Below are 26,446 nucleotides of genomic sequence, written 5' to 3'. Positions count from 1 at the left end.
TTCCCCCAACGTCCCCTCCCCCGATGGTCTTTTAATTGGCCCTTATTGACAAAACTTACTTTATTCCCTACCCGATCTTCCCCCCACACCCCCACCCCCACAACCTTCTAACATTTGCCTTTGAACCCCTTCCCACCATCCCCACAGTCAATTAAAATTATTTTCCCAACTCCCCCACCCCTCCTGCCCTGAAAATTTTATTCCTTCCCCCTCCCCAAGTTCTTGCCTATACGGAGGTCCGAAAGCGTGCGAGCTGTGTTCAGCAGCTGTAAAATCGGTGGTGGGATGGCCGCCGCCTGCAGGTAGGGCGGCACAGTGGCGCAGTGGTTAGCACCACAGCCTCACAGCTCCAGTGACCCGGGTTCAGTTCTGGGTACTGCCTGTGTGGAGTTTGCAAGTTCTCCCTGTGTCTGTGTGGGTTTTCGCTGGGTGCTCCGGTTTCCTCCCACCACCAAAAGACTTGCAGGTTAATAGGTAAATTGGCCATTATAAATTGCCCCTAGTATAGGTAGGTGGTAGGGGAATAGAGGGACAGGTGGGGATGTGTTAGGAATATGGGATTAGTGTAGGATTAGTATAAATGGGTGGTTGATGGTCGGCACAGACTCGGTGGGCCGAAGGGCCTGTTTCAGTGCTGTATCGCTAGATAAAAAAATAAATAAATTTACGTCTCATTGTTTTTCATTTAAATATTTAGATGAAGGCCCCGCCACCGAGTGGCCTGGGGGGGTGGGGTTGGGGGTGGGGGGGGGGCTGCACCGAGGTCCCCCCACCGCTGGTAATATGCGGCGGGCCTTTCTCTATGTCAGGGGTTAAGGATGGCCTCTCCCCACTGAATTGTACGGGTTCCCCCACCTCAACCCATGGTGTCGAGGGGCTGGTAAAATTCAGCCCAATATTACTGATTGATTGCCTTTATCAGTTAAGCTTTGAGCATTTTACTTTGAAAGAGCTATTTAATTAGCACCACTCTCCTACATTTTCCCCTTAGCTCTGTAATTTTGTCCCCAATTATTTATCCAATTCACTTCTGAAAATTACTACTGAATCTGCTTCCACCACCCTTTCAGGCAGCACATTCCAGATGATAACAAGTTGCTGTGTAAAAAAATTCTCAGGTACAGGGGGAAGAGTTGGCAGGTCCCAGCAGAAGAACACCTAATTACAGAGCTGCATGGAATGAAACTAAAGAGAAGTCCGTAGCCAAGATCTTTCCACTACAAGGCTGCAGGTGTGAACTGAATAGCAGCACAATAGACTAAAAGTGTGGAAAGGAGAGAGAAGAGAAAAAGTTTGCAGATGATCCTATTTTTGTTTGTTCCAGGGTGAAGAGGCTGCTCGCCAGATTAATGCTGTGATGTACTTGGAATGCTCAGCTAAATTCCGTGAGAACATAGAGGACATCTTCAAAGAAGCTTCAGGTGCAGCTTTAAATGCCATAAAGAAGAAAAAAAGCAAAAGGAGAAGGAAGCAGAACCAATGCTTGCTTCTTTGACAGTTGTTACCTATAGATGTTAATGATCAATGTGCCAAACTGTGTGCTGCATACACTGTATTATAAATTTGTCAAAAGCTATCAATAATTACATACAATTGTAATACTTACTTATTGCACTCCTTTTATTGTAGGGGGGATATTTTTCACATCCCTGGGAAAATTATTTAGCTACATGTTGAAGGATTCTTCAGGCGAGAGACACGTTTGCTAAAGCACAATAAAAGAAATCAGAGATGCAAGAAGACTGTGGTGTATAGAAACAGATGTTTCATCCATTTTAAAAAATAACCCAACAAATAAAAAGAAAAAAACCCTGCAAATGCTGGACATCTGAAACAAAAAACAGAGCAAGTCAGTCAGCATCTATGGAGGGAGAAGACAGGACAACATTTCGGAAGGTTCTCTCTTCATAGCTGAAGAAGCACCTGCCTGAAATGTTGCCTTGGCCTCATGCTGACTAACCTGCTGTATATTTCCAGCAATTTTTTGTTTTTCTTTAAAAAAAAAAGTCCATGTGTGTATGTCACTCAACATCACCTGAACCATCACTGCTGCTAATAGGATGTTGGTTTAGAATTTGATTTGTCTCATGCATCTTGCTGCTGCAAATGTTTTTCTAAATTAACATTGAATGCAAAAGTAATAACTAGCAGCTGTTTTCAGATCAACGTTGCTTGAAATTGTAAGAAGTAACAGTATAACCTGTCACTACGAGCAACAGCTTAATGGCACTACTGCACTTTTTAAAAGAATTATTTTTCCAACGTTTTCCCTCCTCGCCCCCTGAAAGTACCAACTCAAGTGCAGGAGTATAGTTCTGCTAGTGCCTAAAGCCTTCTGGTACCTTTCCCAAATTACCACTTTTTTTTTAAAATGCCTAGACCTTAAAACTGTAGTGACACAAGTAAGCCCTACCCTCTCCTCATTTACTTTTCAGTTTCCTGCACCATTAGGAGTGGGAAAATTTGCAGATTTTCCCCTCCATGGCTCTGGGATACCAACTGTTATGCTTCTACCACTGTCCTAGTTGAGTACAGTAATTCAACACCAAATGGGAAATAAAACTGGGACCTTCTGGTTTGTTTCACTCATTCACACACTGCCTTTAAAAACTGACCCATCAGCAAAGTTGCTGAAGCACTAAAACAAACACCTATATAGGAATAAGTTTTAGAATCATAGAAAGTTTCAGGCACAGAAAGAGGCCACTTGGCCCATCGTGTCTGTACCAGCTGAAAAACGATCCCCCCATTCTAATCCCACCTTCCAACATTTGGTCCGTAGCCCTGCTCTTGAGGTGCATATCTAGACTCCTTTTGAATGAGTTGAGGGTTCCTGCCTCAACTACCCTTTCAGGCAGTGAGTTCCAGACCCCACCACCCTCTGGATGAAAAAAACCTTTCCTCATCTCCCCTCTAATTTTTCTACCAATCACTTTAAATCTATGCCCCCTAGTCACTGACCTCCCTGCTAAGGTGAATGGGCCCTTCACCTCCACTCTATCCAGGCCCCTCAAAATTTTGTACATTTCGATCAGATCTTCCCTTAGCCTTCTCTGTTCCAAGGAGAACAACCTCAGCCTATCCAATCTTTCCTCATAGCTGCATTTTTCCAGTCCGGGCAACATCCTCATAAATCTCCTCTGTACCCTCTCTATTGCAATTACATCCTTTCTGTAATGAGGTGACCAGAACTGCACACAGGACTCAAGTTGTGGCCTAACCAATGAGTTATACAGTTCCAGCATAACCTCCCTGCTCTTATATTCTAAACCTCAGCTAATAAAGGAAAGGATTCCATCTGCCTCCTTAACCACCTCATCGACAGATCTGTGGACATTCACTCCAAGGTCCCTCACTTCCTCTACACTTTTCAGTATTTTCCCATTAATCATGTATTCCTTTAAAATGCATTTTGTTGATTAGCCACAATTCTTTCCTGATTGTGCTGCTTAGCTAAGAGAAATGACAATTAGAAGAATGCTGTAAGCCAGCCTGAAATTTTACAGAACCAGATACAGTGTTCTAGGGAAAAATCAATTCAGTATTTTTAGTTCCTAGCATCCTTACACATTTTCAAAATTCATAATTTTGAGTCCATGTATAACATAAATTACTAGGCAGAAAGTGGTCCGGATTGCAGCACCTTAGCGCAAAAGCAAAGCTCTTAATCAGTAAGGAATAAAGAAAAATTGCTCCTCTTCATTGGCCCACAACAGCTGAAATACCAGAGAGCACTGACAGGCACCATAGAGATGTCTGCAGCTGTCTGCCTATTCCTGCAGCCATAATCCAGGGTGGTTTGTCAAGCATGATACAAAGATAGAAGCTGACATTAAAAATGCACCAGTCACTGCATTTGCTGTGATAACTGTATGAAATCCCTATCTATTCAGCACGATAAAGATTAATTTCTCTTGCATGCTACCCAGTGCTTCAGAATTTTGCTTTAGATAAATTTAGAATAATTTTACTGGAATAAATTTGGGTGCAGTGTAAAATGAGCTGCTGATTCGCTATCACCTGTTTTACAGTATTTGTGTAGACCAATTTCACCCCCAATGTATCTTACACAGATTGTACCTCATCCCCTAATGACTTTGTATGTTTCTGTCAGCATGAAAGTGATGATCAGTTAGGAGTTGTCCCTATGAGTTTGAACCTTCAGCAATTTTTGTTTGTTTCGTTGAAACCGGAACTCAAACTTTAGCAAACTGTTCGACCAACATAGGAAATTATATTTCAATACAGTATTTTAAATCATTGGTATTCCTGCTTTTGTCTTTTGTCACTGACTGTTCTACCAAATTTTCTTGAGGTACATGTATTGTTTACCTCTATTAATAGTATTTCTTCTGTAGGCTACAGCTCAGCTCAGATTGCATCCAGATTAAATCATTTCAGCTTCTTCTCTGCCTGACTTCACACAACCATTGAGAGTGTTCTGAAAGTCCAGGTCATTTTGATATGAAATTGGAAATAAATGATTATGGATAGAACAGGTAAAATAATACAAAGCATCACTTCAAACAAAGGTTCTGGGGAAGTTTGTTATATAGAACTGTGTCCCTTTCATCTCTGGGATCGGCATTCAAATTCAGCCTAAATTGATTGGGCTGAATTTTCCTGGCCCTGCGGTGGCAGGCTTGGAGGCGGGGTGGGGTGGCCAGGGTAATAGCGGGGAGCCGTGTCAGGACAGCATCCCAACACATTCTTGCTGCCAGGGACAGCCTGGGAATTTGATTGGCTGCCCACTGAACAGAAGTGGGCAGCCAATTAGGAGTGACTTAGAGGGCTTGCAGGCATTTTCGCCAGCAGTGAAGCAGAACCCCACCATGTGCGGAGGCATTAGCTCCATGGAGGCAGCCTCCCTGTGGCAGGCCTGTGACCATTGCAGCCAGAGGCTCCATTCCCTAAAGAGGGGGCTGCCAGCAACAACGAGGCAGCACTTATGACCCAAATACTGCCGCCGGAAGGGTTGCCCCCTTCACTCAGAGGCCTGCCTGCTTGGCCCCTCTGCATTTATAGTTTAAACTTATGCCTCCAAGGGCTCCTCCACGCAGTTTCCTACCAGCAGTGCCCAACTCCCCCACTGAGGCTACCACACTAGAGCTGATAGTCCTCTGATTGGGTCAGCAGCATCAGGAGCCTGCCCACCATCCTTAATAGGACAGCGAGCCTGGAGGTGACCAGTTAGGAGACTGCCTCAGGGAAAATAGCTCCGCTGGTCCGGCTGCCGGTAAGCGTGGGTTTGGACCCCATTTGGTCCCAACGCCGATGTTCCAAAGCCCATGGGAAAATCCTGCCCTACGGATAGAAACATAGAAAAATAGTAGGCCATTTGGCCCTTTGAGTCTGCACCACCATTCAATACAATCATGGCTGATCATCCAAACTCTGTAACCTGTTTCCGCTTTCTCCCCGTTTCCCTTGATCCCATTAGCCCCAAGGACTATATCTAACTCTTTCTTGAATATATTTAATGATTTGGCCTCAACTGCTTTCTGTGGTAGAGAATTCCACAGGTTCACCACTCTCTGGGTGAAGAAATCCCTCCTCATCTCAGTCCTAAATGGCTTACCCCTTATCCTCAGACTGTGACCCCTAGTCCTGGACTCCCTGCCATCAGGAACATCCTTCCTGCATCTAGTCTGTCAAGTCCTGTTAGAATTTTGAAGGTTTCTATGAGATCCCCTCTCATTCTTCTAAACTCTAGTGAATACAAGCCTAATCAATCATACGTCAGTTCCGCCATCCCAGGAATCAGTCTGGTGAACCTTCACTGCACTCCCGCCATAGCAAGAACATCCTTCCTCAGATAAGGAGACCAAAACTGCACACAATATTCCAAGTGTGGCCTCACCAAGGACTGTATAATTGCAGCAAGACATCCCTGCTGCTGTACTCGAATCCTCTCGCTATGGACGCCAACATTCCATTTGCCTTCTTAACTGCTGCTGCACCTGATGCTTACTTTCAGCAACTGGTGCACAAGGCCACCCAGGTCTCGCTGCAACTCCCCCTTTCCCAATCTATTGCCATTCAGATAATAATCTGCCTTTCTGTTTTTGCCACCTAAGTGGATAACCTCACATTGATCCACATTATACTGGTTCTGCCATGTATTTGCCCGCTCACTCAACCAGTCCAAATCACACTGGAGCTTCTCTGCATCCTCCTCACAGCTCACACTCCCACCCAGCTTTGTGTCGCCTGCAAACTTGGCTATATTACATTTAATTCCCTCATTAATCTATATTGTGAATAGTTGGGGTCCTAGCACTGATCCCTGCAGTACCCTACTAGTCACTGCCTGCCACTCGGAAAAAGACCTGTTTATTCCTACTTTTTGTTTCCTGTCTGCCAACCAGTTCTCTATCCAGGTCAGTACCTTACCCCCTATCCCATGAGCTTTAACTTTGCATGCTAATCTCTTATGTGGGACCTTTTCGCAAGTTTTCTGAAAGTCCAATTCCACCACATCCACTGGTTCTCCCTTATTTATTCTACTAGTTACATCCTCAAAATATTCCAGTAGATTTGTCAAGCATGACTTCCCTTTCGTAAATCCCTGTTGACTTTGTCCGATCCTGTCATTGTTTTCCAAGTGCTCTGCTATTACATCTTTTATAATGGACTCTAGCATTTTCCCCACTACTGATGTCAGGCTAACTGGTCTATAATTCCTGGTTTTCTCTCTACCTCCTTTTTTTAAATAGTGGGATTACATCAGCTACCCTCCAATCCGTTGGAACTATTCCAAAGTCTATAGAATTTTGAAAAATGACCAGCAATGCATCTACTATTTCTGGGGACACTTCCTTAAGTATTCTGGGATGTAGATTATCAGGCCCGGGGGATTTATTGGCCTTCAATCCCATCAATTTCCCTAACACTATTTCCCTACTAACACTGATTTCATACAGTTCCTCCTTCTCACTAGACCCTATGTTCCCCAATATTTCTGGGAGGTAATTTGTGTCCTCCTTTGTGAAGACAGAACCAAAGTATCCATTTAATTGGTCTGCCATTTCTTTGTTCCCCATATAAATTCCCCCATTTCTGACTGTAAGGGACCCACATTTGTCTTCATTAATCTTTTTCTCTTCACATATCTAAAGAAGCTTTTACAGTCAGCTCTGCAAGCTTACTCTCATACTTTGTTTCCCCCTTCTTAATTAATCCCTTTGTCTTAAACTGCTCCCAATCCTCAAGTTTGCTGCTTGTTCTGGCCATTTTATATTTTTCCTCCTTGGATCTAATACTATCCCTAATTTATTTTGTAAGCCATGGATGGAAGCTTCCTTGCAAGGGTCCTAGTTCTGCACCAGTTGGTACTTAATTGTCGATCTCACTTAGAGAGAGACCATGGGATGATTGTTGTGGCAAACAGAAATGTTACACTGCTAAATCTAGAGCTGAGGGCACATTGTTGAAGAGTTGAAATGGTGACCTTGAATACTGGCAATCCAGGCATCTGTCCGGGGAACTCAGTTCTATTTGTGTTTATATTTCTTATTTGTCCCCTTTTTTAAAATCTTGGTGGCCCAGAGGTTTGGAAAGAACTCTTAACACCTTTGCCTTCTTGGTGGCCTAAACACCAAATCGTACATTATCAAATGTAGATCCATGGTAGATACCTACATAGCCCACAAAGATACCCTGCTACAACTGACTTGGGAGTGCTCAGTGTTGACATAAGGGGCTGGATTTTCACGTTGGGAGCAGGAAACCGAAGTTTGGACTGTTTCCAGGTCCCAAACCCGTCCTCAGGGGTAACAGAATTGAGTCACGATTTTTACAGGGTGACCCCTTAATTGACATGGAGACGGGTTTTGGTGGCCAATTAGCGGCTGTAGGGACATAAACGGAGATAGGTCAACTGAAGTACGGGCCCAGTCTAAATTGGACACGGCAGCCATTACTGTTGATATCTAAGGAAAGCCAGAGGCATGGAACCCAGGGCAGCCCCTCTGTTCTCCGACAACTACCTTGAATTGAGCTGAAATGATCTTGAATCAAATGATCGACCTTCATGGCATCTTGACGAGACCTTTGCACTACATGCTATGCCCAGTCACCTACCTATTCAGCAGAATCACCTCAGTGTTCTGTATCCTCCCCCTCCGTCACCACTTCCTCCTCCTCCAATGTGCTGTCTCCTTCCAGGATCTCACCATCTTCAAGGTCCACACCTCTCTGGAGAGCCATGTTATGGAGACAGCAGGTCACCACAATGAGGAAAACCCTTGCAGGAGTGTACTGGAGGGCGCCACCTGATCAGTCCAGGCACTGGAATCCCATTTTCAGAAGCCCGATGGCCTGCTCAATGGTTGTCCAAGTGAGCAGGTGGCATTGGTTGTATCGACTTTGTGCTTGTGTCTGGGGCTTTCTTGGGGGGTGGGGGAGAGCTGAGTAGCATTCTCTTCAAATGATATCCCTTGTCCCCAAGGATCCATCCACAGACTTTGGTAGTTGGAGTGAAGAGCTGCGGCAGCCTAGACTGCCAGAGGATGAAATCACTAAGTTTGCTTTACAGTAATGGCTTTGAGAATTTTGTTTCATCATCAAAACCTTGCTATGTACAGCATTATGCTTTAGTTTCTGGGCGTTGTTTTAACCTGAGGTATTAAACAGGAAAGGCAATAGTGCCTCCTTTAGGGCCTCATCTAGTGTTAGTGCAGGAAGACAATGCTAATTAGACACCACATGAAGCATCAGGCACACACACCACGGTATCTATAAATAATACAGGATAATACTGTAAATGTATGTCTCCAGCTTGCAGCTTCCAATAGTTTTTATTTTAGGCATTTTTTTTTAAAAAGGAGCTTCAGGTAAAAAAAATAGTTGCAGACTCCTGAACTCGTGTTTCTAGGATTGTGACAGTATGCAGAACACTACACAGTAACACTGTCCAGGAAGCAAAAAAGGGAAAAAAATGTCCAGCAAAGTGAGAGGCACTTGTGGAAATACTGGGTAATTCACAGGAAAACCATTTACCAGGGCAGAACTGATGAGGCACATTTTTTCTTTTACCTTTAGCAACTGCAGCGAAAGTCATGTCTCCATGTTTCTCCTGTCCAGAAACACCAATTATTCAGGTACAGATTTGATTTTTACTTACAACTTCCATGTCTACTACTTCTAAAATATTTATTTTACAGTCAGAAATGTTTTGCGCAATAATTCACAAAAATATATCCTAATGGTTACCATACTAATCCTGGTAGTATAATTTTCCAAATCCTTATAAAGTGTAAAAAAAATATAATCAACAAGGTTGTGGGATTTGTGAATTTCCTTACAAAACATTGTTAAAAAGTCTTGTGATTTCAAGAATGTAGACACAGTAAAGGGCAGATTTAATGGATGGAAGATCATGTTACGCTTGGTCATTAGTCTTTTAAACTTTAGTTTCTCATTACGTTAAATTCAATGAGCTTATGCAATGCCAGTTTTATTCAAAGAATGATGATGAATGTAAATAACCGGTTTGTATCAATAGGATTAAAAAATTAGTCCACGCCAGACACATGCAGTTTTCGATTAACATTTTTACGTCAGAGGTTGATTTTCAACATTCCTTTATTTCAACATAAAGCAAGATTGTAAAAATGTAGTCTATTCAAGTGGAATGTTTAAATAGGCACGCCCAGTGAGGAATGTATTAGGATTAAGTCATACATTATGGTACAGATTCATTTCAGGAGGCAGGATTGATTGCTGGTTTGTGCCAAGTTTGCTGACTCAACTGGTGTAGCAGTAGGTGCACGACAATCGACTACAAAACCCTGGGAAGGGAAAAAAAATTTAACCTGGTTCCAGTTCCTGATCACGATCCAGGGGCCACTGCAAAAGGTACATGTATGTTGAGTCAGAAGAACAGCTAGGCTACAATGCCTCTCCATTGCTAAAACATATACATAATAGGCCCTGGGTGTGATACTGAACAGCACTCAATGGCTGTGGAAGTGAACCCTTGCAAGGAGTCAACACCCTCAGTCAGGAAGGGGAGAAATTTGGTGACAAAAGTAGATTAATTTAATCCTTGAGCAGCCACAGATGAGACTTCACCAGCTCCCAGCGCAACTTGTCGAGTGCTTGGAACATCCACCTTCAGGCTCCTTGAATGTTTGACCTGGTGTAAGAGGATCAAATTTTTTTGACCACAGAATCGCATCCAAAATCCTACCTCCCAACATTTGGTTGGACAATATCCATTAATGATGAAATCCATTCGTCTAGAAACCAGGCTTTTTAGAGACCACTTGCACTAGACCTGTAACAGGCACCAAGTACTGTCCTATATCAAACTGTGGAATAATTCTACTTCTTCAAAAGCTTAATTAGTAGGAAAACTATGGCAGGTGACAGATTAAAACTATTATCTGGCATTGAAAACAGCGCTCTCATTAACTGGGGAGTACATAAGCATGAGTGAACACTTGGCACATGGTCCCAGAAGAGAGAGAGACAAGATGCAAGAAACAGGCTGGTGTTTAGTATTACCAACCTAGTAGTGTAATTTTTGACTATAATATAAAGTCAGACAATCCATCTATGAGCAGGGGTGTCAATATTGTCAGATTCATAACATGCAAGCCAAGTCCTCGGCTCTCTCCAAGGACACTTTGGTGTCTGGGCACAGATTTAAAAAAAAATTCACAAGCAACTCAACAGCTATTCAGGATATGCAGGATCTATCAGCAATAGTGGAAGATGCAACAGCCCAGGTCCCACCTCAGGAAGCAACAACCATATTTCAAATCTGGGATCGTCCAAAGGTAGAACTTTTGCTACAAGCAAAAAAAAAAATTGCTTTTTTGACCAGAAATTCTATTGCCTGTGATTGATGGCTTCTTCATATTTCGGGGGAGATTTCTGTATGCTTTAATGTATGCATTTTTGCTAACTAGGGTCATTAGAAAAAAAAGGGAAAGATGGGCTGAATTCAATTTCTCAACATCAAGGTTCACATATGCATTCAGGAAACACATCAGTGGATGCGATACACCATGCAACTTGTAACAGGATATCTGGGGGATAGAAAAGAAACAGAAAATTGGCAAGAAATAAATCCTACAAATTTAACAATTGCCTACAATGATTTTACTTTTTAGAAAGGGATAAAGATGCTAAGACTTCTTTAGTTAGATAATTTTATGTCACTATGGATTGTGCCACAGATCAAAATAAATACGCATTTTTTGCCACCCCAGAAATCCAGTATTAAAACTTTAACCATTTTATTTTCATTATAGATGTCATGAACACACCTGGAATGAAATATTTAAGGGTAGATAGTGATGCATTAAATGTGTATCAGCACAATTTTGATCAGAATTTCAGAACTCCACCATTTCTCTCGACCCATCCATACACTATAATCCCAGACTGTTTGTTCGACATCCAGTACTGGATGAACTGAAATATCCTCCAATTGAACATTGGGAAGACCGAAGCCATTTTCTTTGGTCCCCACCACAAATTCCCTAGCCACCGACTCCATCCTTTGCCCTGGCAACTGTCTGAAACTGAATCAGATCACTCACAACCTTGGTATCATATTTGAGCCCAAAACGAGCTTTCAAACATATATCTGTGCCATCGCTTAGCTGCCTATTTCCACCTCTATAACATTGCCTGACTCTGCATCTGCCTCAGCTCATCTGCTGCTGTAGCCCTCATCCATGCCTTTATTATCTCTATACCTGATTATTCCAATGCACTCACGGCTGGCTTCTCACGTTCTACCCTCTGTAAACTTGAAGTCATCCAAAACTCTGCTGCCCATGTCCTAACTTGCACTATACTCCGTTAATCCATCATCCTTCTGCTTGCTAACCTAAACTGACTCCCAATTAAGTAACACCTTTATTTTAAAACTCACATCCTTGTTTTCAAATCCTTCCATGGCCTTGTCCCTCCCTATCTCTGTAATCTCCTCCAAGATACCCGTGTTCTTCTAATTTTGGCCTCTTGAGCACCCCAATGCTAATCGCTCCACAATTGGTGGCTGTGCCTTCAGCTATCTCAGCCCAGCATTCACTCCCTAAACCCCTCTGCCTCTCCACCTCACTTACCCCCTTTAAGACACTCCTTAAAACCTACTTTGACCAAGCTGGTTATCTGCTTTAATATCTCATGAGGCTCAGTATATTTTGTTTTATAATGCCCCGTGAAGCACTTTGGAATGTTTTATTACATTAAAGTTGCTATATAAAGGCAAGTTGTTGTTCCTGTTAAACAATTATGGCAGTGTTTTACACCAGGCATAATCTCAAGGTATTAACATATTGGACAAAACAGGATATAAAGAAATACTATGAACGGTGAAACACACAACAACTTTGTCAACATATGGAAGAGAAGACACTTGAACATCTTGGGTGGACTCCTTCAGATGCGAGGGTGGCCCTTTCGATGAAGGATACGACATAAATCATTAGCCTATCTTTCGCTAAGATACTGACCAACTTGGTGTGCATTTTCACCTTTATTTATATTTTAGGTCATAACTAGGTCCATTTATGAAAAATACAACCACTGAGAGGTTACAAAGTGATTGCCATTCAGGAGGCAATGGTGTAGTAGTTCAACTGTCATAAGACAAAAACTAAGGTGCAGTTGGACATCGGATGTCATTATTTATAAATTTATAGCCTGAGATATTTTCTTGAATTGGTTTAACAGCCTTATACATAAGTGACAGAACAGTAGAAATTAAGCCCAACATAAAGGGCTAAGTTTCTCAGGATAGGCAGAAACATTTTACCCTGTAACGACCACAAGTGGAAAAGTCCAGATCTTTCCTTTCAATTCTATTTCACAGAATAATGTGAACTTTACAAGCAACTGCAGCTGCTTAGATAAAATTACCCAGGAAGTGTATATTCACAATCAGCATTTGGAGAAAGAGAATTTTCAGTTAGGAGATACTCTAGGTTGAGGAACATTTTAAACAAGGCTATGCGTCACTGCGACTGTTCTATCACTAGTATATTAAAGACGTTTTTATAAAATGTCCATCATAGGACTTCAATAAGTACAGTTCGTTCACTGCAAGTTTATTTCTGATTATTTGTTATTTTCTGTACAACAGTTTAAGGCATCACACACTCTAAATTGCTTACTAGTATCCATCTTAAATCACTTGCTACACATATCCTACTGGCATCCGACTGAAGCAAATCGTTGAAAGTTGTAGCTTATTACTGCTGTATTGCACTTTGGTAGTAAAATAATTTAAATTACGTTTGCCTGATAATGTGTGGTTTCAAGCTTTTAAGTAACTGAATTCTTGACACTTAAAAGATAGACATTCACTTGTTCTCATTTTGTGCGGCAAAAATTTGTTCCATTGAGTGAAAATATTAAATACAAACAATTGTTCGGTAACTAGCAGTAAGAATAATTTCCTTTTCCTAGCATGAACAAATAGAAAACACAGTTTTATCTTCAAAAAAATACTTTACACGTAACTTCCTAGTGACAGCTAGGTTTCACAGTTTGCAGAAGTTTGAGCCACCACCAAACATGACAATGTCCCTTTGAAGCCTTCTGCAAGTCAATCATCTGTGCGTATTTTTAGCTCTGGTAAGCTTTACAGACATTTATGGACTCCTGCTCTAGTGAAAAGTAAAAACTACAATTACTGTAATGTGCTGCTCATATGGCCATAACATTTGTAATAAATTTATAACAACATTACGTTTTCGTTTTAAAATTATAAATCCTTTTTATGAACAGTGTTCAGTTTCTGACTATTCAGGACATGCAGATTTCCACACAGACTATGAATCATTACAAGTATCTTTCAAGTACCACACAAAATATCAGTGTGGTATCGAAAATTCCAGACTTTGATAAAGATGTCTATCCCAAAAGAACACATTTTTAAAAACAAATCCTAAATCACACGGGCTGTGACAGATGGTACCTGCCTACTCAGCACACTTAACAGAAGATGCATTAAGGCCAACATGCCTCCATTTTGAAGGAATAATGTATTCTTGCTCTGAAATAGTAGACCACTGGACAGATATGTCCTTGTTTTTGGTGAGTACATGATCTGTCCCGTGTTCATGCTCATTTCTAAGCCGACAGATTGGAAATTCTTCTGAAATATATCAGTATCAGCATCACATCATTTTTAAACAGTGTCATATAACTTTAAACAGAGATTAAACTAACTTGAGAGAGCCTGATTTTTTGTGCCCAATTAGATTGGTTTGCTTTCATGAGAAAAAAAAAGAATTTTTAAAATGCTCATTGCTACGCACAATAACAAAATTCCCTTGGGCTGAGTGGAATTCAATTCAAAAGAAATACAAACATTCAAGTTTCTGACAAATGTTTTCCTTAGGTTTAGATAAGCCTCAGTGATTTTCTATTACGTTTTCACCAACCTGTTACAATCTTCAGAGAATTCCAAAAATGATCAAATTCTTCAAGTATAACAGCCTTTGGTCTAAAAGTAAAACACTCAATTTTTTTCTTTTTTTTTTTACAGTGAATCGCATTTGTTTTATGAAAACATGAACTAGCTATTCTAATGATTTTAACACATCTTAACACTACATACAAGTACAGAGCATTTCACAAATTTATATGTACAAAATACTTAGACCAGCTTAAGTGAAAAGCAAATGGATTAATGAAGTTTAAAAAAGATAGGTGGGCAATGCCATTAACATTTGTAATTGTTTGTAATTAAATAAAATCAGATTTCTCAGTTTGGAAAATTCAGGACACCATGACTGCCTTAATATGTAGCCTAAATTATTTAACAACATATGGCAATTAAAAAAAACTTCATTCATTCAGGCAGTCAATTTATTCACTGAGTGGCAGGACAGCAGTTCATCCACAATCCTAAATGTAATTAATTCCTTCTGAGCTGTTGCATCAAGCGTAGGCATTAAATGGATCCCAGTCACTTCCCCCAATTGTAATGGAGACAAAAAGATCAGAGTTAACCTGAGTCACTCTGTGTAAATCAACCAGCTAAATTAAGAGTGGCACTAGTGGACATATGGGAGGAGGTAGTTTGCCCTCTCAGAAAGGAAATAGTACATAGTGCTGGGAAAAAAATGTTTTAAAAACAAAATCCAAGGAAAAGACACTAAAAGGAGGAAGGGTGGGTGAATGCCTATTTTAAAAAGTAGTGTTATGCACACAGCATCAGAAAATGAAATAATTCAATATATAATCCAAATTGTAATACACATTTACTTGATGTAAGAAGGGCTGAACACAGAACACATGCAGAATTTACATATTATGCCTTGTATTTCAAATGGTGCAGTATTAAATTTTGCTTGGACAATACCCTTTTCATTGGCTAGCTCAGGCTAATTTTATATTTCAATCAAAATTCATCTTCTGTTTACATTGCACACAGTTCACAAACTGGCTAACTCTAGTCAAACCATGATAAAGGATTAGCTAAGTATTTGATCTTGGATAATTTACCTGGCTTGTCCACATCCTCCCTTGCTACCACCTCCCCATCAATATTATTTTCAGAAGGGCTCCATGATACCATAAATCATATTAAGGATGATAACATCTCATGGTAGTGAAAAACTATAACATTGAAATGAATGTTCAACAAACTTGTTCAGAGGACAATGAGCCACATTAATGTATAGATCTTAAAATTAGAGTAAAGTTAGCTTAGCCATTTTTCAAAGAATGTGTACAGAATGCAGCATCAGGATTCTCAAACATTTGTGTGTCAGTTGCAAATCCAACCTCACTGATGTGTGTGTTCAGACCCTCAAACTGAGCAGCAGGATTGAGGAAATGGGAATATGGTGCCATGTTCCCCAACAATGTTGTTTATTCTGCAGAATTCATACATTCATAACTTCTTCAGTTTATCTTTGTTTTTCTGAAATTTTTGATGAACAACTTTAAGAGTAGTAAGAAAGTTCCCAAGGAAGAGCACCAGGAATGTGAGAGCCAGGACAAAAACCTGAGAGGGAGGAAACAGGTAAAATAAATTGACAGAAACACAAATATGAGGCATTGCTTTTAAAGTATTAGAACAAAAATAACCATTTTTAGCTAAGCCAATCCAAATCCTGGCCACTGCTGTCAATTTATAAATATTTGTCAGAACCCCTCATACTGTATTTTCGCCAGTCCCAGCCGTCACTCTATCCCCAAATCCTGCCTTCCCACAACCTCTGCACAAACATATTAGTCATTGCCTAGTGCATTCTAACTTTTAGCTTGGTCGTGTAATGATATTACAAATTGAGAGCTGTAAATTATACATAAATTATCAATTTGGAGTGATTTTGAAAGCAAATCACATTCCTTATGTGCGAGTCTGTCTTTGATATTCTATCCATGAACTATAAATATATTATTTTGGGCTTACTTATTATTGACAACAGTTATGGAGAGGTTGTGGCAGATTGGAGGTATGTTTTGTTTAAAGTCACAAAATATTTCATATTTTTAATATTTCTTTCTGGGATTGACTGCTGTTCAGCTGATGACCACTTAAAATTGTCACAGCTTGCTGAGATCAGTCTGTACACAAATCAACATCACTGCTTGGTATGCAGACTGCCATTTCAAAGACAGATGAGTTGCCTCTGTCCGGGTGGAGTGCTCAGATAGTATTAAGACACAAAGACCACCTAGGAATTAAAAACTATTAACACATTACCCAGACCGAGATAAGGAGCCTGTGCTCGTTATTTGGGTTTGCCAACTTCCCTGAGGGGGTGGGTGGGGGGGGGGGGATGCAGTTACTCATTGTTATAAGGAAAACCTGTTGGGCAATTTCTGTGCCTATGAACCCTATAATAGTTTGGACTGCAAAGTAATGAAGGATATTTCATCATCGTATCAAGGTTCCTTTAGTGACTTGCTGCTTTGCCAGGCAGTTGATGAGCTGAGGTCAATGAAACACTTCTGAATGTAAAATGTCATGTATAAGCTTTTCCTCAGACATGTGATTCAAGTTCCAAAAATGATTAAAAGTTTGAGACAGTTATTAGTTTTAAAGGACTAGTGAGAAATCAAGTATTATTTTACTGTAATCTAGTGATAACTACATAGTTTACTCTTCAAGCAGCTTAATTATACTTAAGAAAGATGATTTATAGGTTTTCAGCCTGAGATGATACTCTTTGTCAGAATGCATTATTTGTTTGTCAGTTGGAAAGACCAGGAGAAAATAAGCATCTCATATTTACAATGAGCTTAGCAGCAGCATAAGGAGTTTATTGGTTACCCAAGGTATGCTACATCATCAGGTACTATGAAAACAAATTCAGGCATTGATTGATAGGGAGCAAGGGCTTGCTTATGGGAATGGCTATTTGTGCTGAACCGAAGAAAAAGTATCACAAAATATCCAAATCACAACATGTTCTGTTGCCTTCCAGCTGGAGGTCATGCAGAGGAGATGAATCTCATGGTAAACACTTGGAAAAATTTACTAAGCAGAAATTCTTTTGATCTGTACTCACTTGCCATTCTTTGCAGCGCTCATGTTGTGAAAGTCCAAAAAGTGTTACTGAATTGTATAATTGCCAAAACTGCAAAGGGATAAGTAAAGTAACAGTTAAATTTAATAAGCATGGATGCACTTCAACTCTACTTTTTTTTCCTGATTGTCAAAATGTATCCCTCCTTTCCTGATGGTGTTGAGTTCTTGCTTCAGCACAGATCCATATGTGGATTTTGTCCTCATCTTGCAACTGACTCTCAACAATTGAATGTCAATGGACCATTTGATATATGGACATCATTGCCAAACCCAATCCTGTCTTCTCCCAGTTTGCACACACATGCACGTCCAGCTGAGTCCAATGAGAACCATGGCCAATTTCTTTTCTCTAACTCAGGCTGGTTGATCACTGTTCCAAATGAGAACAGCTAATTCCATAGAAACCAGGGACCAGTTTATAAATAAAAACAAGAAATGCTGGAAATACTCAGCAGGTCTGGCAGCATCTGTGGAGAGAGAAGCAGAGTTAACGTTTCAGGTCAGTGACCCTTCGTCAGAACTGGAAAATATTAGAAATGCAAAAGGTTTTAAGCAAGTAAAGTGGAGGTGGGGCAAGAGATAACAAAAGAAGTGTTGATAGGACAAGGTCACAGAGAATAACTGACCAGAAGGTCATGGAGCAAAGGCAAAAGGCAAAAAAGAACCAGTTTATAAAACTGTTTACTGCGTCATCATGAGAAAACAATCACTTTCTAAGCAAGTTTGTCATGTGAAGTTACTGTACTACAGCAGCAATAGCAATAACATTTGTAAACTTAAGCACAGATAGCATAAACTGCATCCAAAAATCCTGTAATACTTCGTAAATTCATAGAGTCATTATGGCATAGAAAGAGGCACAGGAGGCAGCCTTTCGGCACATTGAGTCCATGCTTGCTCTCTGTAGAGCAATCCAGTCAGTTCCAATCCCCCACTCTCTCCCCATAGCCCTGCAAGTTTATTTCCCTTAAGTGCCTGTCCAACTTCCTTTATAAATTATTGATATTATCCACTTCCACCACCATCATTGGCAGCGAGTTCCAGGGCATTACCACTCACTGTGTAAAAGAGTTCTTCCTCACATTCCCGTACATCTCAAGCCAAAAACCTTCAATCAGTGTCCCCTGATCCTTGTACCATCAGCTAATAGCAGAAGCTTTTCCTCATCTATCTTATCTAAATGTTGTACACATAATCTCGTACACCTCTATCAGATCTCTACTCAATCCCCTTTGATCAAAGGAGAACAACCCCAGCTTCTCCAACCTAACCTTGTAGCTAAAATATCTCATCCTTGGAAACATTCTGATAAATCTCTCACCCTCTCAAGGACCCTCACATCCTTCCTAAAGTGTGGTGACCAGAACTAGATACAATACTCTAGTTGGGGCCTAACCAGTGCTTTATATAGGTTCAACATAACTTTCCTGTTTTTATACTCAGTAGTTTTATTTATGAAGCCCCAAGATCCCATTTGCTTTGCTAATTACTCTCTCAGTATGTCCTGCCACATTCGAAGATCTATACACATCAATTCCCAAAGTTCCTATGTCCCTACACGCTCTAAGAACTGTGCCATTAAGTATATATTGCCTCACCCTATCCCTCAGCCAAAATGAATCACCTGACACTTCTCTGTAATAAATTCAATCTGTTACTTGTCTGCCCATTCTGCTAGCCTATTCATGTTCTGTTGAAGTCAATTGCATCATCCTCGCTGTTGACCTCATGTCCAATTTTGGTATCATTGGCAAATTTTGAAATTTTACTCTATATTCCAATATTCAAGTCATTTATATATAGCGGGAAAAAAAAGTGGTCTTAGCACTGACCCTTGGGAATCACCACTGTTTACCATCCTCCAATCTGAAAAAAAAAGTAACCTTGACTAAAGGTTTTCTGTCCTTAAGCCAATTTTATATCCAAGCTGACACTGACGCTCCTATTGCATGAGCCTCAATTTTGTTAACCAATCTTTTATGTGGTACTTTGTCAAATGTTTTCTTAATATCCGTATAGACAACATCCTCCGCATTCCTGTCTACAACCTTTTCTGTTACATAAAAAAATTCAAACAGATTAGTCAAACATGACTCCTTTCACAAATCGTGCTGGCTCTCCTTAATTAACTCAAATCTCTCCAAGTGCCTGTTAATTTTCCGTATCCACCAATGATGTTAAACTGACTAGCCGATAGCTACGAGGAATGTCCTTACCCTTTATTGAACAAGGGTGTCACATCTGCCATACTCTAATCTTCTGGCACCTCCCCCGTATCCAGGGAAGATTGGAAGATCATGGCAAGCCCTTCTGCTATCTCCACTCCCACTTCCCTTAGCAACTCGAGATGCAGGCTATCCGAACTAGGCGACATATCTACTCTAATATCCGGCCTTTCTAGATATCTTGCCTATCAATTTTCATCCCATCCATTACCTCCACCATCTGCATCCTAGGGTCTTAAAAGAAGTGGCTGCTGATAGTAGATGCATTGGTTGTAATTTTCCAAAATTCCCTAGATTCTGGACAGGTCCCATCAGATTGGAAAACAGCAATGCAACTCCTCTATTCATAAAGGAGGGAGGGAGACAGAAAGCAGAAAGCTATAGGCCAGTCAGCTTAACATCTATCATAGGGAAAATGCTAGAATCTATGAGCGAGGTTATAGCAGGGCACTTAGAAAATCTTAATCCAATCAGGCAGAGTCAACATGGTTTTGTGAAGGGGAAATCGTGTTTGACTAATTTATTAGAGTTCTTTGAGGAAGTAACAAGCAAGGGAGATAAAGGGGAACCCGTAGATGTGATGTACTTGGATTTCCAAAAGGCATTTGATAAGGTGCCACATCAAAAAGTTACTACACAAAATTAGAGCACATGCTGTAGGGGGTAACATATTAGCATGGGTAGAGGATTGGTTGGCTAACAGGAAGCAAAGAGTAGGGATAAATGAGTAATTTTTGAGTTGGTTGTAACTAGTGCAGTGCCACAGGGATCAGTGCTGGGGCCCCAACTATTTACAATCTATATAAATGATTTGGATAAAGGGGCACCAAAGGCACTTGGTCCACCTGGTCCACCTCATTTCCCAGCATCAGATCCAGCAATTCTAGTTGGACTAACATATGGGTCAAGGAAGTCTGACAGCACACATTTCAGAAATTCCTCCTCCTCCTTTCCCTTTACTCTAACGCTATTCTAATCGATGTTTGGGTAAATTAAAGTTCCCGTTCTATAGAGTCATAGAGAGAGTCATAGAGAGATACAGCACTGAAACAGGCCCTTTTGCCCACCGAGTCTGTGCTGACCAACAACCACCCATTTATATACTAATCCTACATTAATCCCATATTCCCTACCACATACCCACCATTCTCCTACCACCTACCTACACTAGGGGCAGTTTACAATGGCCAATTTACCCATCAACCTGCAAGTCTTTGGCTGTGGGAGGAAACCAGAGCACCCGATGGAAACCCATGCGGTCACAGGGAGAACTTGCAAACTCTGCACAGGCAGTACCCAGAACCGAACCCGGGTCGCTGGAGCTGTGAGGCTGCGGTGCTAACCCACTGCGCCACTGAGCCGCCCTTGTTCTTGTTCATCTGATTTCCCTGCAGATTTGCTCCTCTATATCTCTCTCTCACTATTTAGAGGCCTATAGAACATCCCTAGTAGTATGATCATACCCTTTCTATTTCTCAACTCTAACCAAATGGATTCTGTCCTTGTTCCCCTCAAGTACATCCTCTCCTTCCAACACTACAATGACTTCCCTAATCAATACTGCTAAGTCACCTCCCATTTTTCCTTCCCTATCTTTTCTGAACACTTTGTATCCGTGATTATTATTCATCTGATAAAATCACATTCCACGAAACATTTGAAAAATTTCCATATTATTAGCAAAAATTGTTATACTTACATGACCAAAGAAAAGAAACGGAAGAAGAAAAGTTAAACCTCTCCACATCCATGATTGAAATCCTTCTGCAATTACAAATACAGTATGAATAACCAGTATATGGGAGTGATGTCAATGTGAATACTCTTAACACTGCATCACTGAGAGTTTAAAAATAAAAATACAAAACTTTAATCCTTTTGTTATTTCTAGTTACAGAAATTTATAAGAATTATTTCCCTTGTTCTATCTGGTAACTACTTACTTTGCTCCAAATTCTTCGCTTCATTTATATCCAAACAAGAGGAAGCATCAGCCATCAGGGAGTATGTAATCTAAACTCCCTTTCTTTAAAATTAGGACAAGATGCCAAACAGTATAGTTGGGCAAAAATGTACTCCAGGAGGGCCTCTATTTATGAAGAGAATACATTTCTGAAATTGAACTTTTACAGATGAAGTGGAAATAGAAGGAAAAAAACTTCCCACTTCTATCTCCCACTGATTCAAACTGAAAAGCTTCTGTAAACACTTGTTGAACTTAAGACTTTCTCACCACATCCAGTAGGACACAGTGGAATGTTTATTTAACCTCCAGACCCTGGGGATAAAGTCTTGCACATCATATTCCCAATACCAGTGTCAGGAATGATGATATATGGCTGAGATCCAAAGTACATCCAGCTTTACTCAGATTTTTCCTCCATTCTTGTGGGAAGTCACACTTGCCAATTTTTTTTATTATTATTTATTCTCAAGATGTCGGCATCACTGGCAAGGCTGGCATTTATTGCAAGGATGAGATCCACTGTACATCTAGCCATATTACAAAGCTAGATACATAAGTTTAGAGTACTCTGTTGCACCATAACTATAGCATAGGGTTCAGTGCAGGTGTGTGACTGATTATTTAAACAGAATCAGATAATTTCAATTGTGTTACAACAGTGCTTCTATATTTTTTTGTTAAGTTTTTTTTTTGAGGACTCTTATTTTAGAATTATGGGCGTTGTTTTCTTTGGAACAACTGAACAGGATTCCATAGATACTGGACTTTATGTTTTTTTCTAAAAAAAAAAGTCATCGGAAGGTCTTTTGGCCTTGGTTTGTAAACAACCCTTACTGGAAGTAATCTGTCTTCAGAGAAGTACCCAGCAGGGACTTTTTGACTTGTGAGATGTTTACAAAGAAGTGACAGGTCAAGATTTATAGGGGTCAGACGACTTGACTCTTGGGATATTGTTTTTGGTTTTGCTTTGGACAGTATGTTGGGGTGTGAACTGTTTTGAAGGCAGTTGGAGAAAATCAGCCAAGAGAGCAGTTGCTATCAACACCCTCATCCATCTCTTTGAGAACTTCCTGAAAATCAAGTGTAAGAAATAGAGAAACTGATGGTGCATTTCTCTTGAAAGACCTGTTAGAAACCCTGAAGCTGCATTTTTCCTGGAAAGCCTGCCAAATTGATATTCAACATCACCTGAAAAGAACTATTCTAGAAAGATCCCAAGTGACAGCTGTCTACGTGTATTTGGGATGCCAAACCAAAAAGGAACAACTGACATCTTTCCATATCTTCTCTTTTTTTTCAAGAATTAGCAAGTATTTGTCCAAAGTATCCTTTGTTGCCTTTTTTTGAAAGAGAGCTGTAAAGAGAAAATCTCTTTTTTTTTGGTTAACTGGTGTGTGTGTGAGAGAGAGAGACAGAGACAGAGAGAGAGAATGAGTGAGTGAGGAGCTAAGGTAAAAAAGTAACTTTCATATTTCAATCTGTGTGTTAATGCTTAGTTTCAGTACTGATTAAGTCTTGCTTTATAATAAACTGATAATTTTGTTGTTTATTAAAGAAACCTAGTTGGTGTATTTTATTCTGGGGTAAAAATAGAGTCGAAGCTTGACCGTATTGGTAACTGGGTACACGTTTAAATATATGTTGTGACCTGTGGAGAAGTGGAACTAGAAAAAACAGTGCACTCCGCCCACCTCGGTCGTAACAACTGCCAAACTGCAGCTGTCAGATCCAGGCTAGGAGCTGAGGGTAACTTATTAACGTTACATCAAGCAAAAGGGCAGAATTCATTATAAATGAAATCAAATTAAGTAGACATACCAAATCTACAAAGCTGAAATCCTCAGTATTCAAGAGGTTACAGAGAATGGCTCCCATGGTTGCTGGGTCAACAACCTGGAACTCCCCACCCAACAGCATGGTGGGAACAAGGACAACTAGGGATAGACAATAAATGCCAGACTTGCCAGTGGTGCAGACATCCTGAGAATAAGTAATAAAAAAAAAAATTGGCGAGTGTGACTCTTCCCACAAGAACGGAGGAAAAATCTGAGTAAGACACCTGGAATCCATTTAACACATCTACAAAGGGAAACCAGTTACAATTAGTGCATGGAGGAAGATAGGTGCACCGCCATATCTCCTTACTCTGTGGTGCCCTGCAAAGGTGTGGGGTGGGAGGAAAACATGGGACATTAACCTTGTTTCATTCTCATAATTGAAGGCAGTGTGGACATTTTGTAAATATTTAAGTCTTTAGGAATACATATTACCGCAACATCACATACCTACTGTAAGGTCCATGTGATCCCTTTCCCCCAAGGCCCGCAATCGATAAAGACAGCCACTTTGGTAATAATACTGCAGGAACTGTACACAACCTGCAGGAAAATGGATTAATAAGCTTAAAAGATTATGCAAAACCCAAATGGTAGGCTCTCAGGAATGATCATAGGAAGCTGGAAATAAAACCAATGTCAATGGATATATTGCACTTTATTACTACTAGAGGGCTCTAACATGTTCTCTGATTACCTTGCTTACAATACCTCAATATTGCTCAAATTTATTTTCGCACCATCTTTAGGATCTGTGCTAATGTTAAATACCACTCCAGGGTAAAAGGCTTAGAGTAAGCAACCGGTTCCTAAGCCCAACGTCAAGAACATGCAACAGCTCCAAAAAAGTGCAATACTGTGGCTGAGTTACCTTCCTCCCTGATTTTCTTCTGCTTAGGACATTGATGGCCTTTACCGGACAACAACCTTTAATTACCAGCTGACCATCAAAATCTCACTATAGGAAGAATTCCTCAGGTTGCTATGCGGAAAGACACTGTTCTTTTTGAATCCAATTCAATGCTGTTACACATACTGACCAGTGATCATCCCGTGTCTATTTCACCAAGATAAGGAATTGCAATTCCAAGATAAAATACTAAAATCTGTCTAAAGTGTTTGAAAATGTTAACCAATTTCATTAATAGGCTCAGGTTTGCCTAGATAACATTTCATACTTCAAATTCACACATACTTGAATTCATTGTACTGTGTTCATTTTCAAAATGTACAAGTAGAAAGCCCAAGTTGCAAGTTAAGAAAATAGTTCTCATAGTTGAATTTTAATAGATTCTACTAATAAGTAAACATGGTAATGGTTTAGTAATGCAATAATTAGAATGCTCACTTAGAATCTATATAAACTGTTATGAAAGTGCTTCCATTTTATTTAAAAAAAATTTTTTTTGAGGACTTGTGTTTTAGAATTGTGGAGATGGATTCATTTGAGACTGAAGGGATTCCATGGATTTTTTTTTCTCCCAAGGGTCACTGGAAGGACTGTTTAAAAACATCATTTACTGGATGTCACATGTCTTCAGCTAAGTAAACAACAGGTGCCTTCTGACTATGGGGGTTGTTTACAAGAGAAGTGACATGTCAAGATTTATGGTGCTCAAGAGTGGGTTTCATTTTTGAATACTGTTTTGACTCAGTTTGGAGGTCAGCCTGCTAAAAGAGAAGCACCCAGCCCATCTTTCTCCACCTCTCTGAGAAACCATGAAAGATCCAGTGCATGATTGCTAAAACCCCTGATGCTGTATTTCTTCGGAGAAGCTTTTGGAAGTCTTCCTCCTGACATCTCCTGAATGAACTGCTTCTGAAAAGATCCCAGTGACTGTCTACATTTTCTCGGACGCCAGACTGAATGCCATCTGGAACAAAACATACCTTATGCTATTTCTTCAAGAATTAACAAGTACTTTGGCCAAGGCATCTTTATTTTTTTCCTTTATCCTGTGTGTGTGTGCACGCATGTCGGGTAGTTAGAAGGGAATATATATATTTACTGTCATATTAAAAACTGTGTGTTAAAGCCTTGCATCTTTATTGACTAAGTCTTGTTTTTAATAAACAACTTAAGTATTTATAAGAAAACTGGTTGGTGGATTTTTTTCTGAAATAAGAGAGTATATAATTGGCCGTATCGTTAACTGGGTAAATATTTAAATATATGGTGTGATCTGTGGAGAAATGGAACTAGAGAAAGACAGCGCACTCCTCCCGCCTCGGTCATAACATATAATTGGGGGCTCTGTGCGGGATAACCCAAAGCAGACGACGTGCAATTGTAAGGGTTATAATAACTGAAAAGGGGAAAAGGAAAACACCAGGTTTGTTGTGCATTAGAGTAAAGTTTACACTACCAGAATGGCTTTGTCAGTTGCTACGACATTCCTGGGGAGGGAGGACATATCCCTGAGTGATTTGCAAATCTTATTCAAGGCTAGGCTAAAGGAATTGGCAGCAAAGTTGGAGTCAGAGTTAAAACTGGGAGCTAAGAAGCAGACATAATTGAGGTAATAGCACAGCATTTGAAATTGGAAGAAGGAAAAGGATGGTAATGCAGTTCAATTAGCTAGAATTCAGTAGCAGATGAAGCAGCTTTAACAGGAAAAAGAAATGAAAAGAACTTGAAAGACAGGAAAGGGCAAAAGAGAGAGCATTTTAAAGAGAAAACGAGAAGAGAAGCAGGAGAGAAAAAGGGAGCGAGAAATGGAATTTGAATTTAAAAAGCAAGAACTAAAACCAAAGGGTGGCCTTGACTCCAGTGAAAATTCTGCTGAGGAAAGAGCTAACCCCAGCCCAGGACCTAGTACAGAGCAGTTTAAATTTGTGCAAGACCTCTTGTAGTTTGAGGAAAGAGACATAGAGGCATTTTTCACTTATTTTGAAAAGATAGCTAGAC

General features: G+C 40.2%; 2 protein-coding genes across 13 annotated transcripts in view; one reads left to right on the top strand and one right to left on the bottom strand.

The window, feature by feature from the left end:
- The window catches only part of rhof (ras homolog family member F), a 148,484-nt gene that overhangs the window by 29,745 nt on the left and 92,293 nt on the right, over positions 1–26,446 (top strand). For 3 of the 12 annotated variants that reach the window (XM_068055011.1, XM_068055010.1, XM_068055013.1), the window contains exons 5-6: positions 1,325–1,421; positions 9,043–9,101. In XM_068055011.1, coding sequence (XP_067911112.1) covers positions 1,325–1,421; positions 9,043–9,101 — 156 coding nt within the window. The other 9 variants (XM_068055012.1, XM_068055018.1, XM_068055016.1 and 6 more) reach the window with 9 other exon arrangements.
- Positions 11,086–26,446, bottom strand: part of LOC137382703 (transmembrane protein 120B-like) — an 83,173-nt gene continuing 67,812 nt past the window's right edge. Inside the window, exons 9-12 of the mRNA XM_068055009.1 lie at positions 23,989–24,081; positions 21,437–21,501; positions 17,493–17,561; positions 11,086–15,979 (exon numbers count right to left, since the gene is read on the bottom strand). Of these exons, the coding sequence (XP_067911110.1) occupies positions 15,866–15,979; positions 17,493–17,561; positions 21,437–21,501; positions 23,989–24,081 (341 nt within the window). The 3' untranslated portion in view covers positions 11,086–15,865. The remainder of the gene's footprint in view (positions 15,980–17,492; positions 17,562–21,436; positions 21,502–23,988; positions 24,082–26,446) is intronic.

The sequence above is a fragment of the Heterodontus francisci genome, chromosome 23, assembly GCF_036365525.1.
Source record: "Heterodontus francisci isolate sHetFra1 chromosome 23, sHetFra1.hap1, whole genome shotgun sequence".
In the NCBI taxonomy this organism is placed as follows: Eukaryota; Metazoa; Chordata; class Chondrichthyes; order Heterodontiformes; family Heterodontidae; genus Heterodontus; species Heterodontus francisci.
Note: the sequence above shows the minus strand (reverse complement) of the source record. Positions and strands in the feature narration are given on the sequence as shown.